At 43.4% G+C, this 16738-nt stretch overlaps 1 protein-coding gene across 2 annotated transcripts in view; it reads left to right on the top strand.

The window, feature by feature from the left end:
• Positions 1-2762: 2762 nt before the first annotated feature.
• znf512 (zinc finger protein 512) overlaps positions 2763-16738 on the top strand; it is a 52699-nt gene continuing 38723 nt past the window's right edge. Inside the window, exons 1-2 of one of the 2 annotated variants that reach the window (XM_063035881.1) lie at positions 2763-2871; positions 12029-12122. In XM_063035881.1, the coding sequence (XP_062891951.1) occupies positions 12038-12122 (85 nt within the window). In that variant the 5' untranslated portion in view covers positions 2763-2871; positions 12029-12037. The remainder of the gene's footprint in view (positions 2872-12028; positions 12123-16738) is intronic. The other variant, XM_063035873.1, reaches the window with a different exon arrangement.

Below are 16738 nucleotides of genomic sequence, written 5' to 3'. Positions count from 1 at the left end.
AGACAGATACACCATTCGTGACGCCAAAGGGGACGCGCAGGAATTGATAAAGCCTGCCGTCCGCCTCGAAGGCAGTGTAAGGGCGGTCCTCCCGGCGGATGGGGAGCTGATGGTAAGCGGATTTTAGGTCTATGGTCGAGTACACCTTGTACTGTGCTATCTGATTGACCATATCCGCGATGCGGGGTAGAGGGTACGCGTCGAGCTGCGTGAACCTATTGATGGTCTGGCTATAGTCCATGACCATCCTATTCTTCTCCCTGTTCCGAACAACAACCACCTGTGCCCTCCAAGGACTTGTGCTTGCCTCAATGACCCACTCCCTGAGCAGCCGCTGCACCTCCGACTTAATGAAAGCTCTGTCCCTCGCGCTGTACCTCCTGCTTTTAGTTGCCACAGGTTTACAGTTGGGGATCAGGTTGGCGAACAGCGGTGGGGAAGGGATCCTGAGGGTGGAGAGGCTGCAAGTGGTGTCGGTAGTGTGGCAGTTGGCATGATGTTGGGTGGGATGCGCGGGTCGGTGTGTGTGTGTGTGTGGTCAGTAGCGGGGTACGTGACATATCTCTACAAAACAGGGGATTTATGACAGTAATTGGTGGGAGGGGCCCATCATACTTCATTGTCACGCTTTTCAGGTGGCTCCGGAAGTCCAACCCCAACAGCACAGGGGCACACAGTTGAGGCAAGACCAGTAACTTAAAGTCCCAATATTCTGTGCCCTGCACCACTAGCGTCGCTGTACAACCCCACCGGATGTCTGTTGTATGTGACCCGGAGGCCATGGTGACCCTCTGACTTACCGGCCGTATCATGAGTCCACAATGCTGCACCGTGGCCGGGTGGATAAAACTCCCCATGCTACCTGTGTCAAACAGGCAGCTTGTCCTGTGCCCCTCCACCAGGATGTCCATCATTGACCTTGCGAGCTGGTGGGGAGCGCTTTGGTCGAGGGTCACGGAAGCCAGGGTGGGGTCGCTATCTTGGTCCAGCGCGGTGGGGTGGCCCGTGAGCACCCATTGGTCGTAGGCAGTGGGAGGTGGCGCCGACCAAGATGGCCGCCCCCATGTCTCGCACGTGGTGGCGGCGTGCAGGGAAGATGGCGACCCCCATGTCTCGCACGTGGTGGCAGTGTGCAGGGAAGATGGCGACCCCCACGTCTTGCACGTGGCGCTGCCCGATCCCGCTCGCGGTTTTGACTTACAGACCTTGGCGAAGTGGCCCCTCTTTCCGCAACTGGAACAGGTAGCTTGTTGGGCCGCGCAGCGTTTCCGGGGGTGCTTCTCCAGTCCGCAGAAGTAGCACTTCGCGGACTCACGACTGGCTGCAGCCGAGGTCAATTCACCGGCGGGTTGCGGGGTCTGCGGCACCCATGAGGCCATCGGGGGATCGCGTGCCTGGAGAGCCTCGGAGTTATGCAGAGCAGCCTCCAACGTATCAGCCAGCTCGATCGCTGAACTTAGGGTAAGATCAGCTTTTTCCAGCAGCCACTGGCGCACGTACACTGACCTGGTCCCCGTAACGAAGGCGTCTCTCACTAGGAGTTCTGCATGCTGCGCCACCGTCAGCTCCTGGCAATTGCAGGCCCGCACGAGTGTCTGTAGGGCCCGGACAAACTCAGCACTCGATTCCCTGGACCGTTGTTGCCGTGTCGCTAAGCAATGCCGGGCATAGACGCTGTTTATCGGCCGCAGGTATTGTCTTTTGAGTGCGTTCATCGCGCCGTCGTAGTTCGGCTGGTCTCTGATCAGCGAATAAACCCGTGGACTGACCCTGGAGAGTAGAACTCTGCGCTTCGCTACGGGGTCGGTCGCTTTAATCTCCTCTAGATACGCTTTGAAGCAGGCCAGCCAGAGTTCGAAAGCGTTTCCAGCGTCAGGCATTTGCGGATCGAGATCTAATTTGTCTGGTCTCAGGGCCTGTTCCATGTTTTAAAATGTACAGCGAATAAAATTGAAGCACCTTCAATTACTCCAAAAGACTGAGGTTTGGTAAAATACTGAAAGGCTTTTATTTGCTGTACAATACGACCTCCACAGTGAGTGTCTGCCCCCGGACTGAGGGGGAGGGGCAAGGTGAACACCTTTATACAGGACTCTGTGGGAGGAGCCACAGGGGCAGTCAGCAGAGGGGTGTGTCCAGACAGGCAACCGAATTACAACATATATACCTGGTTTATCACACACATTGATCGTCAATTTCCCTTAATTCATCTAATTTTTCTACACTTCAGAAGATTAAGCCTCATCCTTTCCTCCCAGCCGCTCCCCATTCTCAGAATCAATCTGGTGAACCTTTTCTACATTTCCTCTAAGGAAAGTAGATACATTCATCCACCAGTGCGCTAGATGTATAACTTCCACAGCCTTTAGTACTAAAAGAACTCAAAAAAATCATTCTCATACAGCATGGGAGATAAAAGTTTTGTACAGTTATGATAAGACTTTATTACTCTTACAATATTGGCTAGCTTTTATGCTATATGTTGTTAAACTTTACATGCCTTCACAATTTCTTATACAAAAAACGATTGTTTTCCTCCCAGTGTCCACATTTAATAGTTTTACAATTTTGACAAATACTTCGCTTTTCTATTCCGTTTGCCTCAGTGAATAATCTCGTATTTCCTCACATTTCATCTTATTCATTTATCTTCCTCACTCAACTCGCCTGCTTTTCTAGTTCTAAACTCTGGGGTTTTCTTTCATTCTCCTTCCCACTCTAATCGCAGGGCTACAATCCCCCGTTTTCCAGCTCGTACGCTCCTTGTTGTTGCAAACACACTTTCAGGGTCGGGCGGAAGTGTCGTGCGGAGCCACTCCTTACTCCTGGTGCGGCGACGTCAGTGTGAACCGAGCGTTTGCGATTTGAAAGGTACTGTGGTTGCAGCATTCATCCCATTATTTAATTTTAATTACGCTTTCAAACATTGCAATGGGAACTAAAGGCCTCTCAGGCTTTCTCCGTTAGAACCCGCTGCCCGTGCACAGGGCGCAAGAAAGCGAATCCATGAATCGCCGCTTGTGCTTAGCTTTTGGATATTGTGGAGGAGGCGGGTTCCTTGTTCACGCCATTTTTTATTGAAAGGACTTTTAAAAAAATAAATATGTGATTTGAAGCAATATTATTTGTACCATATGGGATCTTTGTCAGATGAGAGCTGGGAATAGAAAAGACACACGCTCTCGTCTTTTTTTTGGGGAAAAAAATTATGCTTTTCAACCTTGAAAATAGATTTTTTTAAATTACCTCTTGGACTGAGAAGATCAGTGGTTCTTTTTGATTGAAAGCTGCTTCCCCCTCCATAACCTGCATTGTGTCCATGTGAGTGTGTTTGTGCAGGAGCTGGGCAGACCTGTTTGTCGTTATTCACCACGTTTGATCAAATTTGTGCATCTCCTATTGTTGGGGGGGGGGAGGAGGACAAGCAAAATTCCTAACGGGACTCTTATGAGATGGTCGTTATTGAAGTTTGTCTTCCAAAATTAGGATATTTAAAAGTTTAAAAGCTTCAGTATTAATATTGCAGTGAATAGCCTGTCAGTGGCCAATTCTGTAGGCCAGATGTGCTGATACTGCTTTTAAAGTGGCTGTTATCTGTATACTCTGAGGAGGAGGAGTATGGCTCTTTTTGTGTTTCTAAATAGGGATTGCTGCATACGGTTGCATACGGTTGAGAAGAACAAGCCGATTCCTCTGCGGTAAATTTACAACAGATTGTTTTGCATCAAGGTGTTTTATTTCAGGAAATGTTACCAGATCTTATGATTTCTTTTGCCATCTAGACTTGTTGATGATTACTCTTTTACTGTCTGCATTTTTTGAGCTCACAAAGTACAATTGTCATTCTTTAGCTCTGCAACCAACGACTTGTTGCCGAAGTTTTTTTCTGATAAATGTTAGCCTTCATTGGAAAGAGTAACGCAGCTAGTAGAGCTGTTGCTTCATGGCTTCAGAGACATAGGTTCACTCCTGATCTTGGGTACTGCCTGTGTGGAGTTTACGAATTCTCTCTGTCATTGCTTGTGTTTCCTGAGGGTACTCCTGCTTCCCCTCACATTCCAAAAACCTGGGGTTGGTGGTAACTGTTGAGAATATAAGAGTTTGCATAAATAGTTGATGGTCAGCTTGGATTCAGTGGGCAGATGAGCCTGCTTCCATGTTTGTTTATTTATTGAGATACAGTGCTGTTCTGAAGAAATTGAAATGCAAAAATAAGATGGGAGTATGTTTTGTTTGCATGTAGTATTAACGTGAATAGTGGTGTGAAGGAATAAAAGGGTTTTATAGCCTGCAAGTTCTTCATAATTTATAGTTCATGATCTGAATCCACTGTAAAGAAATTCATAGAAAGGAAATGACTTATCTGGTAGTAGAAGAGTGACTTGGGGAAAGCAAATTGTGTGCACCCAAGAAGTTGTTGTTCGTCCATCGCGTCGATGAAGACTTCGACACCATTAGTGTCGGGACTAGCGCGTGATTTGGATTTAAGTGAGGGAGAGCTGCGCAGCGTCAGCCTCACTCTCTCTTCCCAATTCCCATCTGGATCCAGTGGCAAGACAAGTCGAGACGGCTGGAGATGGGACTAGGTGCAGTGGATGACCAGGACATCTTCTGTGTCTTATCGTGTTCTACACGTTCCACGACGCTTGCAGAGATCGCCTTCTTGACTGTTGGACCTTCCATTGGTCTTGTCCACTCAATCCGAAGGAGTCTTCGCATGATGGGATAGACAACTCCCTATCTCACCGAGGGTTTGAGACCCGTCGGCTACCCTCACCTGGTTTAGCCGGCTTATCGAAGCCGTTGCCCGGGGTGTGGCCGCTGTCGCATGCAAACAGCTACAGGGAGCCACAGGTGAGAGCTGAGTGCCAGCTGGGGACCAAAGATGGACTAACTGCCTTAAAAGGATGTGACATGTTCCCCCTGACACTCCATACACCCCACCCAAGAAGTAGAGGTGTCATGTCAGCAGGATGATACCAATGACTTCTAGGAGGGAAAATAGTTGAAAATATGCATAGCAATCAACAGAAACTAAGTCTGTTGATGATTAGTTTTAGAATAAAAAATATAAAAAGCTATGAGCAAAAGATCAATATTTAAGATCAGCGTTATTTTTCTCATGTACCCCAGAACATCAAACATACAGTGAAATGTATTGTTTGTGCTGAGAATATGCAGGGCAGCCCATAAATGTCACCATGCTCTGGCACAAACAAAACATAGCATGCCCACAGCTCACTAATCCTGACCTGTATACCTTTAAATTGTGGAAAGAAACAAGGGCACCCAGAGGAAACCCACACAGTCACAGAGAGAACATACAAACTCCTTACATATAGCATTGGGAATTGAAACCTTATCTTACAGCTGGTGCTGTAAAGCATTACTCTAACTGCTACGCTGCATAGGCCTTAAAAAAAGGTGAATACTTCAAAGTGCTGATCTTTAAAGCAGTCAAAACTACATAAAGAATGAATTATATATTCTCAATGGGAATAGTTGTCAAACAAAATATAAATAAAACAACTTGAAAAGAGAATGACCAAGCTTTTGGTCTTTTGTCCCAAAGTAATACCTTTTTTAGGGCTTTGGATCTGGAGGCATCACTGTCAGTGATAGAACATTAAGTTTGTTGTTGGTTGATTGGCTAGCCACAGGGTGTAATTTCACAGCGCCAGAAGGGGTGTAAAAGATGTAGAAGAATCAGAAAGCAAGGAACAATTTTTAAATTGAGTTGCTTGATATGAAGTGACAAAAATCTGGGTGCTCAGGATGATGGGTGAATGGTGACTTTATGTGAGTTAAGACTGCAGTGTTTGTATCATCTCAGGTTTATAAATGGTGCAATACAGGAGTACATCAGTCAACTTAAATCTTGATGAGGTTTGCAGAACCAGATGAAGGTAGGCATGGATATGAGAGTGATGGAAATTGGTAACTTTAGTCATGTGTGGCCCTAAAGTCATTTGGAATCAAATGCCCCACATGTGTCAATGAGGATTTTTGACAAGCAGAATAGAGAAAATGTGATTTTTAAAAATTATTAGACTTTAGTGTTTTGAAGTTTTTTTATGAATGTGATAACAAAACTGTTAAAATGCTTTATCACTTTGACACAAGGCAAAACTGAAATTCCATCTTTGCTTTCTGGAGGTGGCTCATCAAGACTGCTTTACTTGGAACCTACTATCCTACATGAGTGTGTGCTGGCTGTCCTTATCCGGCATAGGTGAGCAGAGGCAGGTAGGGACAACAGATGATGGTCCAGAAAAAAAAAGGGTGGTTACAGCTGGTGGGCCTGATCCAGGAAGGTACAAATCAGTGGCTTTGCTTTTCCAAATACATGGTTTCTCCTTCCTTTCCCTCTCCTCATCGCCACTCTTGAGAGATTGAGCAGGTTGGGACTGTTTTCATTGGAGCATCAGGGAATGCGGGTGATACTATTGAGGTGTATAAAATCATGAGGGCATAGATAGGGTTGAATGCACATGGTCATTTACCCAGGGTTTGGGATTCAGGAAGGAGGGAGGGAAAAGGTTTAATAGGAGTCTGAGTAATTTTTTCACCTGGGACGGGGTCAGTATATGGAATGAGCTGCCAGAGAAAGTGGTAGCAGCAGGTACATTATCAAAATTTGAAAGGCACATGAACAGGAAAAGTTTTGAAGAATTAGTTTAGAGGAAGTGGGGGAGGATCTCATTGAAACCTACCGAATATTGAAATAACCAGTTAAGAGTAGAAGTACAGAGGATGTTTTGAATAGTGGGAGAGTCTAACCTAGGGCACAGCCTCAGAATAGAAGGATTTCCCTTTAGAACAGAGATGAGAAATTTCTTTCTTTAGCCAGAAGGTGGTGAGTCTGTGAAACTCATTACCACAGTGACAGTGTAGTCCAATCAGATGGTACATTTACATGAGCCAAATGGCCTAATTTTGCTCCAATGTTTATGGTCTTTATGGTCAACACAGGTTAAGAGATGTGTGTCATCAACATATGGAAATTGAAGGTGTTTGCAAGTGATCTTTCCCAAAGGGCAGAATCTAGATGAGAATTTATCCAAAAATAAATTTTCAGGAAACAGATGTACCATTTGGAGTATGGGAAGGAAAGTCTTTGCAAGTGATCAAATACTTGTGTCTAAATGGGGTCAGAATTAATTCTAGTGTGGTTCCCTGCTGGAATAGAGTAGAAAATGTTTATTGAAGGGAGATACAGTTTTCACCAATGTTGAAGGCTGCAGGTGGACCAAGATGAAGGATTAATCATTTTTGTTACGATCATCTTTGCCTGTCAGAGCCAGTTTGGTATTGTAGCAGAATGGGAACACTGATGAATAATTCTGAAGAGTTGCAGAAAAATAGGTACCAGTGTAAGAGGGCATGGTGTTGCAGTCAAAAAACAGTAGTACAGACAAAGAAACATGCAGAAAAAGTATGAGTAAACAGTGCTGGAATTGAAATAATACTCAAAGTAAATGGAAACAATGTTACATAGAATTTCAAGGGAAAACCAAATAGAGAACTAATCAAAAGTAGAACCTGAGGGCAGAATTGTTCTAAAAACTGGAGCTCAGTGGGAAGCAAATTAAGAAACCGTGCGGTGAAGATAATGAGTGAACGAAGAGAGCAAATAATCTACTTTGAGTGTGCAATTTTCTTTATATCAAAAATCAGTTCATACAGAGGAAATTAAGGGAACTAGACAAAATTACAATATCTACCATTAATGATTTGTTTTAGCAGTAAAAAGTGAATGTTCTAATTTCAAAAGTACTTTGAAAGCAGTATCAGCACATGTTCTGTTTATTAATGCTGTGCCTCTCTTAACACTTCACGTGTGTTCTTTATTTTCAGTAATTGAATTTTTAAAATACTGTGGAGACACATGCTAGTATTGTTACTGTTGAACAACTGAGGAATTGCCAAAAGACCTGGTTTTAAATTTTAAAAAAGTGATATAGTTTAGTATCTTTCCAGCTCTATCCTCAATCCTTTTTATTAAGTTTGTTTCTCATAAAATATACATCTCTTTAGAACAGAGATGAAGAGGATTTTTTTTAACCAGAGGGCAGTGAATCTGAGGAATTCATTGCCACAGGCAGCTGTGGAGGCCTAGTTATTGGGTATATTTAAAGCAGAGGTTGGTAAGTTCTTGATTAGTAAAGGTGTCAAGGATTCCAGGGAGAAAGCAGGAGAACAGGATTGAGAAGGTTAATAAATCAGCCATGATGGAATAGAGGAGCAGATTTGATGGGCTGAATGGCCTAATTCTGCTCGTATGTCTTATAATATTAGTCAAAACCTTTTGGCTCTGTCATAAACATCAAAACATCAAAGGTGTGAACTGAAGTCTTGAAGGGGCAGGGCGGTTGTGGCGAAGCATGTACAACTGAGTTTTGATTGATTTAAGCATCGGGCTGAATTGGAAAGGTTGGGCCGAATCGAGGTGACAAGGGCCCAGGCCTGAGAGCATATCGAAGTAGTTGGGCCTGGGTCTGAGAGTGAGGAACAACCTGAGATTTGGACAATTTAAGTGCTGAGCCAGGTTAAAAAGGTCAGGGTGTTGGGGGCAGAGACTAAGGATGGGCCAGTTCAAGTCGCTGCTTTGCGAAGTTTACTCGTCTTTGAGCTAAACTAAGACTACAGTGATGACTGACCTCCTGGTTGTGGACACACCTTCATAAACCGCAGTTGATTGCTTGCTTTTATTCTTTGCACAATTTGTTTTTTTCCTGTACATTGGATGTTTTTCTAATGGGTTCTATTGGGTTCCTTTGTTTTGTGACTGCCTGTAAGGAGACGAATCTCAAAGTTGTATGCAGTGTGCGTACTTTGATAATAGATAAGACTTTGAAAATGCTCTTGTTATGCAATAGAGCTATTGTAATAACTTATAAGTGGTTCTTTCCAAGCATTACTGCACTATTTATTTTAATAACATATCAAAATTTAGTCTCCAAAGCAATGCATTTGGTTTGGTGATTGTCTTCCCTCTTTCTGCCAGATTCCCATTGCCTAAATACGTGCATTTCTCTGGAGAGTACATGTTGATTGGCCTCAGTGAAGCTTTTATTCATAAGAATCTAAACAATGAACCTTTTATATCAGGAGAGAGATGTGGGACATCTCGCAACAGTTTGAGGAGATTTGGTATGCCACAGAAGTTACTCGCAAATTTCTACAGGTGTACCATGGAGAGCATTCTAACTGACTGCATTATTGTCTGGTATGGGAGACCATGGAACAGGATTGAAAGAAGCTGCAGAGGATTGTAAGCTTAATCAGCTCCATCATGGGCACTACTAGCTTCTCCAGCATCCAGGAAATTTTCAAGGAGTGATGCCTCTAAAAGGCGGCATCCATCATAAAGAACCCTCATCACCCAGGTCATGCCTTGTTATTGCTACCATCAGGAAGGTGGTACAAAAACTTGAAGGCACGCATACAGTGATTCAGGAACAGCTTCTTCCCTTCTGCCATCCCGTTTCTGAATGGACATTGAACCCATAAACATTACCTCACTGCTTTTTTATTTCTATTTTTGCACTAATTTAACTACACACACTGTAATTCACAGTTTTTTTCTATTATTATGTATTGCTTTGTACTGCTGCCGAAATTTCATGACATATCCCGGTGATATTAAACCTGATTCTGATTCTGACATCAGTTCCAACTTTGTTCCTTTGTTCACTTGGCATCCACCATTGATGAACTTTATTTTAGGATTGGGAGTAAAAGCTGGCCAGTGCCAACAACACACATTTAAAAAAAAGAATAAAGGAAATCTATTGTGATCTATGACCTGCATAATTTGGCTACTCGGCAATAATGGGTAATAATTTTGGATTTCTGTATCCCTTGTAATTGCTACTGTTGCAGGAAGGAACTATGACCTTTTCTTTGGTTTTTTGGGTAAAGAAAACAGGAAGATGAATTCTGGTGGTTTTGCTTTTATTTGTGCATGTGCGATATTTGTTCTTTGATCATTTGCTAAAACTGTCATGTCTATAAAATATCATTTGATGTCTTGAAGTTCTTGTAAACTGTAATGCTGATTAACATGTATTAGTCGTGTTTGTGGGCACTGGATTACAATGTGTATTGTCTTGTGGACCTAGCACTGAGTTCTGTTTTTTAAAAAAAACTTACTTTCAGTGCTTTTTATTAATGTAACTTGTGATACTCTCATGTAGAAATCAGGAGGAATGTAGGTATGTATGATCCCTGGGCAAAGTGCTGTAAGGTATGTTAGCTGGAGTACGGTGGATTCTGGTTAATTGGGGCAGCCTCTTATTTGGAACGACTCTTAAAGAACAAAAATTAATGGAGAAAATAGCCAGGATTTACTTCATTTATGTGGGACACTATGCCACAGGAGACTGTTGCCAAACAGTGTTAGTTTAAACAGTTGCGTGCACTTGCGTGGCCATTAGACACTACACTGTGCTTCGAGCAAAGAGTTTTTAAATAGCATTAGGTGCGTGTGTTTGTGTTCAAAAAGCAATGATTTTTGTCACTGATAATTAGCAAGAAATAAGAATTCAGACAATTCAGAATTGTTTTGCGCACTGTCGCTTCAAGCATTCAGGTTTAGAGATGTGAGAAATGGCCAGGAGTGAAAATGAAATGATTTCACTACTTTAGCAAGTTAGGAACTACAACGAATGTGAAGGTGTCAACATTCATCTTGAATGTTACAATGGAAATGAAGATTTGGAGGATGTAATTTTTGAAAGCATTGTGTGAAAGCAGTTCATTATCTGCACTAGGTGCCTGCACTGATTTTGTTCATTTACAGTCAATCATAAAAATACAGAATGTACACTGTATGAATTCCTCCATCGAGAACTATTAAGAAACAATACATAGTTTTATGGTACTTGTTTTGAGACAAGTTTCCATGAAACTTCAGCTAATTTGGGCAGCTCCTTAATTGGGCCAAAATGTACTGTTCCTGATGTGTCCCAATTAACTGGAATCCACTGTACTTAATTTCACTGAAAACCACAAGTACAGTACTTGTCAGGTAAGGTTTGAATTGGAAACATGAGAAAATCTGCAGATGCTGGAAATCCAAAGTAACACACATAAATGCTGGAGGAACTCAGCAGGTCAGGCAGCATCTATGGAAAAGAGTAAACTGTTGATGTTACAGGCCGAGACCCTGGAATGGAAAGCAGAAGTCCTGACCTGCTGAGTTCCTCCAGCATTTTTAGTGTGTGTTGCGAAGGTTAGAAGCTGGCTCAGAAAAATCACTGAAATCTACACTGTTTGTCAACTGTAAGCTGAAACAAAATAGTGGAAATGCCATCATGAATAAAAAGCACATGATGTACTAGGGCAGAAGAAAATTGCCAAAGGAGTGGAATAATGTTGTTAGAGAAAGGGCATAATGCATTAATCATTGATAACATCTGCTTGTAAATCTATCTTTTGTGCCATGCAGAAGTTATTTTTGTTTTGTTTTTATTAATCATTTCTTTGAAGAATGAAAATGTTAATTCTCTAGTCTCCCTTGATTTAATGCTTAATTTTACTTTTGGTATTTAGGTGAACTGATTATAATGGCTTCAATTATAACAGCAGTGTTTTATTTCATACCCTAATAACCCTAGAGGGGAAAAAATCCTTCAGATATTCCAATGGTGTTTCGAGAACTGGTCCTATAATAAAACCAAACAACAGAATTAGGACATTTGGCCCATTGAGTCAGCTCCTGCTTTGGATCATGGTTGATTTATTTTCCCTCTCAACCCTAGTCTCCTTTCTCCCTGTAACCTTTGATGCTGTTAATAATGAGAACTTGTAGACCTCCACTGTAGATATATCCAGTGTCTTGCCTCAACAGCCGCCTGTAGCCATCAATCCCTTATAAAAGAGTTTCAGATCATAATATCATTTTTTTGTTCTAGCAATTCCTTGCATAACCATGAACAGCTGTTAAATTCATCCATTAATATTCCTTGAACCTGAAAATGTAGCCATTTGCATTATATTCTTATTGTTTGTGGTTCCTTTTCAGCTTCTTGTGATGGCACAAAAGAACAAGATAAGCTCTGCTGTAGAGATTTCAAGCAAGAAGTTGTTGAAATCAAAACACAAGACAAAAACACAAGGTAAATTACAAATGTGATCTTCATAGATGTGGCTTTATTAGTGACTGGGTTTTAAACTCTGTTACTCACTTCAAAGAAAATTATTTGAGTTGATTGGAATCTAGCAATAAAGCTGCATTTTAGAAATGAAGTACAGTACAATGAGTTGATACTACTGTGTTGTATGTTTAACTGTTCATACTGTTCAACTAAGAACAAATCTGGTCTTGAATACTAAAAACAAATTTAATTTGTAGTGTCCTATGAGACTTTTTGGCTTATTTGGTATATATAACATAAAGACGTAAGACACAAGAGGTTCTGCAGGTGCTAGAAATCTAGAGCAATGCACACAAAATGGAGGAGGAACTCCGGAGGTCAGGCAACACCTTTGGAGGGAAATGAACAGTTGACATTTTGGGCCGAGACCCTTCATCAGTATTGCACTTACAGTTATACATAAAGATGCAATTATAGTTTTGAAATAAGTAAACTACTATCAAACAAATTACTTTGCAAGTTTGCCCCAGTTACAGACTCCACCGTATAATGTTGACTTGGGGAGTTATAGATTTTAATGCTCCATATTGTAAGGATACATCTCAGCCATGAGAAACCAAAACGTGTGATTTACTGAGTTTGACAGGGTTAATGGGGTTATAATTAACTGAACTGTTAAAAGAAACATCTTTTCAAAGTGTGATCTGACACACATACTTGTTGTCACTAGATATAACTACTACCTATCCAGCCTGTGGAGGTTGCAGAACCTAATATAAAACTCCCACAAGACAGTGCCCCACCTTTGATCAGACACAAATCATTAATTGTTGCTCACTGGGTTTTCTAGATATTTAAGCGAGGATATTTCAGTGTGTGAGTGGGCCAGTGAAGGAGTGGAGCTTTGAGGCTTCGACGAGAAGAGACGGAGGACGAGCTTGTTCCCAGTTAGTTTTTACAATGTCTCCTGAGATGGTGATGTGCCTCTCATGTGAGATGTGGCAGTCTTGGGGAAACTCCCCTCTCCCGCAGAGTCACATCTGCCAGAAGTGCATATGGCTGGGTGATCTGGAAGACCGTGTAAGGAATCTGGAGCAGCAGCTGGATGACCTTCGACTCATAAGGGAGAATGAGGCAGTCATAGATGAGAGCTACCGGGAGGTAGTCACACCTAGGCTGTCGGAAGCAGGTTGTTGGGTGACAGTCAGAGGGGGGAAAGCGAAGGTGAGTAGACAGGTAGTGCAGAGCACCCCTGTAGCCATTCCCCTGAATAATAAGTTTACCTTCCTGGATACTGTTGGCGGGGACGACCGACCAGGTGTGAGCCACGGTGGCAGGGCCTCTGGCACTGAGTCTGACCCTGTGGTGCAGAAGGGTGGGACGGAGAAGAGGAGAGCTGTCGTCATTGGAGACTCTATAGTTAGGGGAGCAGACAGGAGATTTTGTGGACGTGAGAAGGACACCCGCATGGTTTGTTGCCTCCCGGATGCCAGGGTCCAGGATGTCTCTGACCGGGTGCACGACATCCTGGTACGAGAGGGAAAGCAACCAGAAGTCGTGATACATGTTGGAACCAACGACATAGGCAGGAAGAGGGATGAGGTCCTGAAGTGTGAGTTTCGGGAACTAGGCAGAAGGCTGAAGAATAGGACCTCAAGGGTGGCGTTCTCAGGATTGCTGCCAGTGCTACGTGACAGTGATGGTAAAAATTGGAGGAGATGGCAGTTGAATGCGTGGCTGAGGAGTTAGTGCAGGGAGCAGGGTTTTAGATTTTTAGATCATTGGGATCTCTTCTGGGGAAGGTGGGACCTGTACAGATTGGGTGGGTTGCACCTGAACTCGAGGGGGAGCAATATCCTTGCAGGTAGGTTTGCTAGCGTGGTTCGGGAGGGTTTAAACTAATTTGCGAGGGGGATGGGACCCAGAGTGATAGAGCAGTGAAAGAAGTGCATGGAGTAAAGCCAGATCTAACATATAGAGAGGCTTTGAGGAAAGAGAAGCAGAATAAACGGTGTAAAGACAGTAAGGTAGAAGGGCTGAAATGTGTGTACCTCAATGCAAGAAGCATCAGGAACAAAGGTGATGAACTGAGAGCTTGGATACATACATGGAATTATGATGTAGTGGCCATTACAGAGACTTGGCTGGCACCAGGGCAGGAATGGATTCTCAATATTCCTGGATTTCAGTGCTTTAAAAGGGATAGGGAGGATGGAAAAAGGGGAGGAGGGGTGGCATTACCGGTCAGGGATACTATTACAGCTACAGAAAGGGTGGGTAATGTAGCAGGATCCTCTTTTGAGTCAATATGGGTGGAAGTCAGGAACAGGAAGGGAGCAGTTACTCTATTGGGGGTATTCTGTAGGCCCCCTGGTAGCAGAGATACAGAGGAGCAGATTGGGAGGCAGATCTTGGAAAGGTGCAAAAATAACAGGGTTGTTATCATGGGTGACTTTAACTTCCCTAATATTGATTGGCACCTGATTAGTTCCAAGGGTTTAGATGGGGCAGAGTTTGTTAAGTGTGTCCAGGACGGATTCCTGTCACAGTATGTGGACAGGCCAACCAGGAGGAATGCCATACTAGATCTAGTACTAGGTAATGAACCGGGTCAGGTCACAGATCTCTCAGTAGGTGAGCATCTGGGGGACAGTGACCACCGCTCCCTGGCCTTCAGCATTATCATGGAAAAGGATAGAATCAGAGAGCAAAGGAAAATTTTTAATTGGGGAAAGGCAAATTATGAGGCTATAAGGCTAGAACTTCGGGTGTGAATTGGGATGATGTTTTTGCAGCGAAATGTACTATGGACATGTGGTCAATGTTTAGAGATCTCTTGCGAGATGTTAGGGATAAATTTGTCCCGGTGAGGAAGATTAAGAATGGTAGGGTGAGGGAACCATGGGTGACAAGTGAGATGGAAAATCTAGTCAGGTGGAAGAAGGCAGCATACATGAGGTTTAGGAAGCAAGGATCAGATGGGTCTATTGAGGAATATAGGGAAGCAAGAAAGGAGCTTAAGAAGGGGCTGAGAAGAGCAAGAAGGGGGCATGAGAAGGCCTTGGCAAGTAGGGTAAAGGAAAACCCCAAGGCATTCTTCAATTATGTGAAGAAAAAAAGGATGACAGGAGTGAAGGTAGGACCAATTAGAGATAAAGGTGGGAATATGTGCCTGGAGGCTGTGGAAGTGAGCGAGGTCCTCAATGAATACTTCTTTTCGGTATTCACCAATGAGAGGGAACTTGATGATGGTGAGGACAATATGAGTGAGGTTGATGTTCTGGAGCATGTTGATATTAAGGGAGAGGAGGTGTTGGGAGTTGTTAAAATACATTAGGACAGTTAAGTTCCCAGGGCCTGATGGAATATTCCCCAGGCTGCTCCACGAGGCGAGAGAAGAGATTGCTGAGCCTCTGGCTAGGATCTTTATGTCCTCGTTGTCCACGGGAATGGTACCGGAGGATTGGAGGGAGGCGAATGTTATCCCCTTGTTCAAAAAAGGTAGTAGGGATAGTCCGGGTAATTATAGACCAGTGAGTCTTACGTCTGTGGTGGGAAAGCTGTTGGAAAAGATTCTTAGAGATAGGATCTGTAGGCATTTAGAGAATCATGGTCTGATCAGGGACAGTCAGCATGGCTTTGTGAAGGGCAGATCGTGTCTTACAAGCCTGATAGAGTTCTTTGAGGAGGTGACCAGGCATATAGATGAGGGTAGTGCAGTGGATGTGATCTATATGGATTTTAGTAAGGCATTTGACAAGGTTCCACATGATAGGCTTATTCAGAAAGTTAGAAGGCATGGGATCCAGGGAAGTTTGGCCAGGTGGATTCAGAATTGGCTTGCCTGCAGAAGGCAGAGGGTGGTGGTGGAGGGAGTACATTCAGATTGGAGGATTGTGACTAGTGGTGTCCCACAAGGATCTGTTCTGGGACCTTTACTTTTCGTGATTTTTATTAACGACCTGGATGTGGGGGTAGAAGGGTGGGTTGGCAAGTTTGCAGATGACACAAAGATTGGTGGTGTTGTACATAGTGTAGAGGATTGTCAAAGATTGCAGAGAGACATTGATGGGATGCAGAAGTGGGCTGAGAAGTGGCAGATGGAGTTCAACCCAGAGAAGTGTGAGGTGGTACACTTTGGAAGGACAAACTGCAAGGTAGAGTACAAAGTAAATGGCAGGATACTTGGTAGTGTGGAGGAGCAGAGGGATCTCGGGGTACATGTCCACAGATCGCTGAAAGTTGCCTCACAGGTGGATAGGGTAGTTAAGAAAGCTTATGGGATGTTAGCTTTCATAAGTGGAGGGATAGAGTTTAAGAGTCGCGATGTAATGATGCAGCTGTATAAAACTCTGGTTAGGCCACACTTGGGAGTACTGTGTCCAGTTCTGGTCACCTCACTATAGGAAGGATGTGGAAGCATTGGAAAGGGTACAGAGGAGATTTACCAGGATGCTGCCTGGTTTAGAAAGTATGCATTATGATCAGAGATTAAGGGAGCTAGAGCTTTACTCTTTGGAGAGAAGGAGGATGAGAGGAGACATGATAGAGGTGTACAAGATAATAAGAGGAATAGATAGAGTGGATAGCCAGCGCTTCTTTTCCAGGGCACACAAGAGGACATGGCTTTAAGGTAA

Source organism: Mobula hypostoma, chromosome 2 (genome assembly GCF_963921235.1).
Source record: "Mobula hypostoma chromosome 2, sMobHyp1.1, whole genome shotgun sequence".
Classification (NCBI taxonomy): Eukaryota; Metazoa; Chordata; class Chondrichthyes; order Myliobatiformes; family Myliobatidae; genus Mobula; species Mobula hypostoma.
The sequence above is the reverse complement of the archived record's forward strand: the minus strand, read 5'-3'. Positions and strand labels throughout refer to the sequence as shown.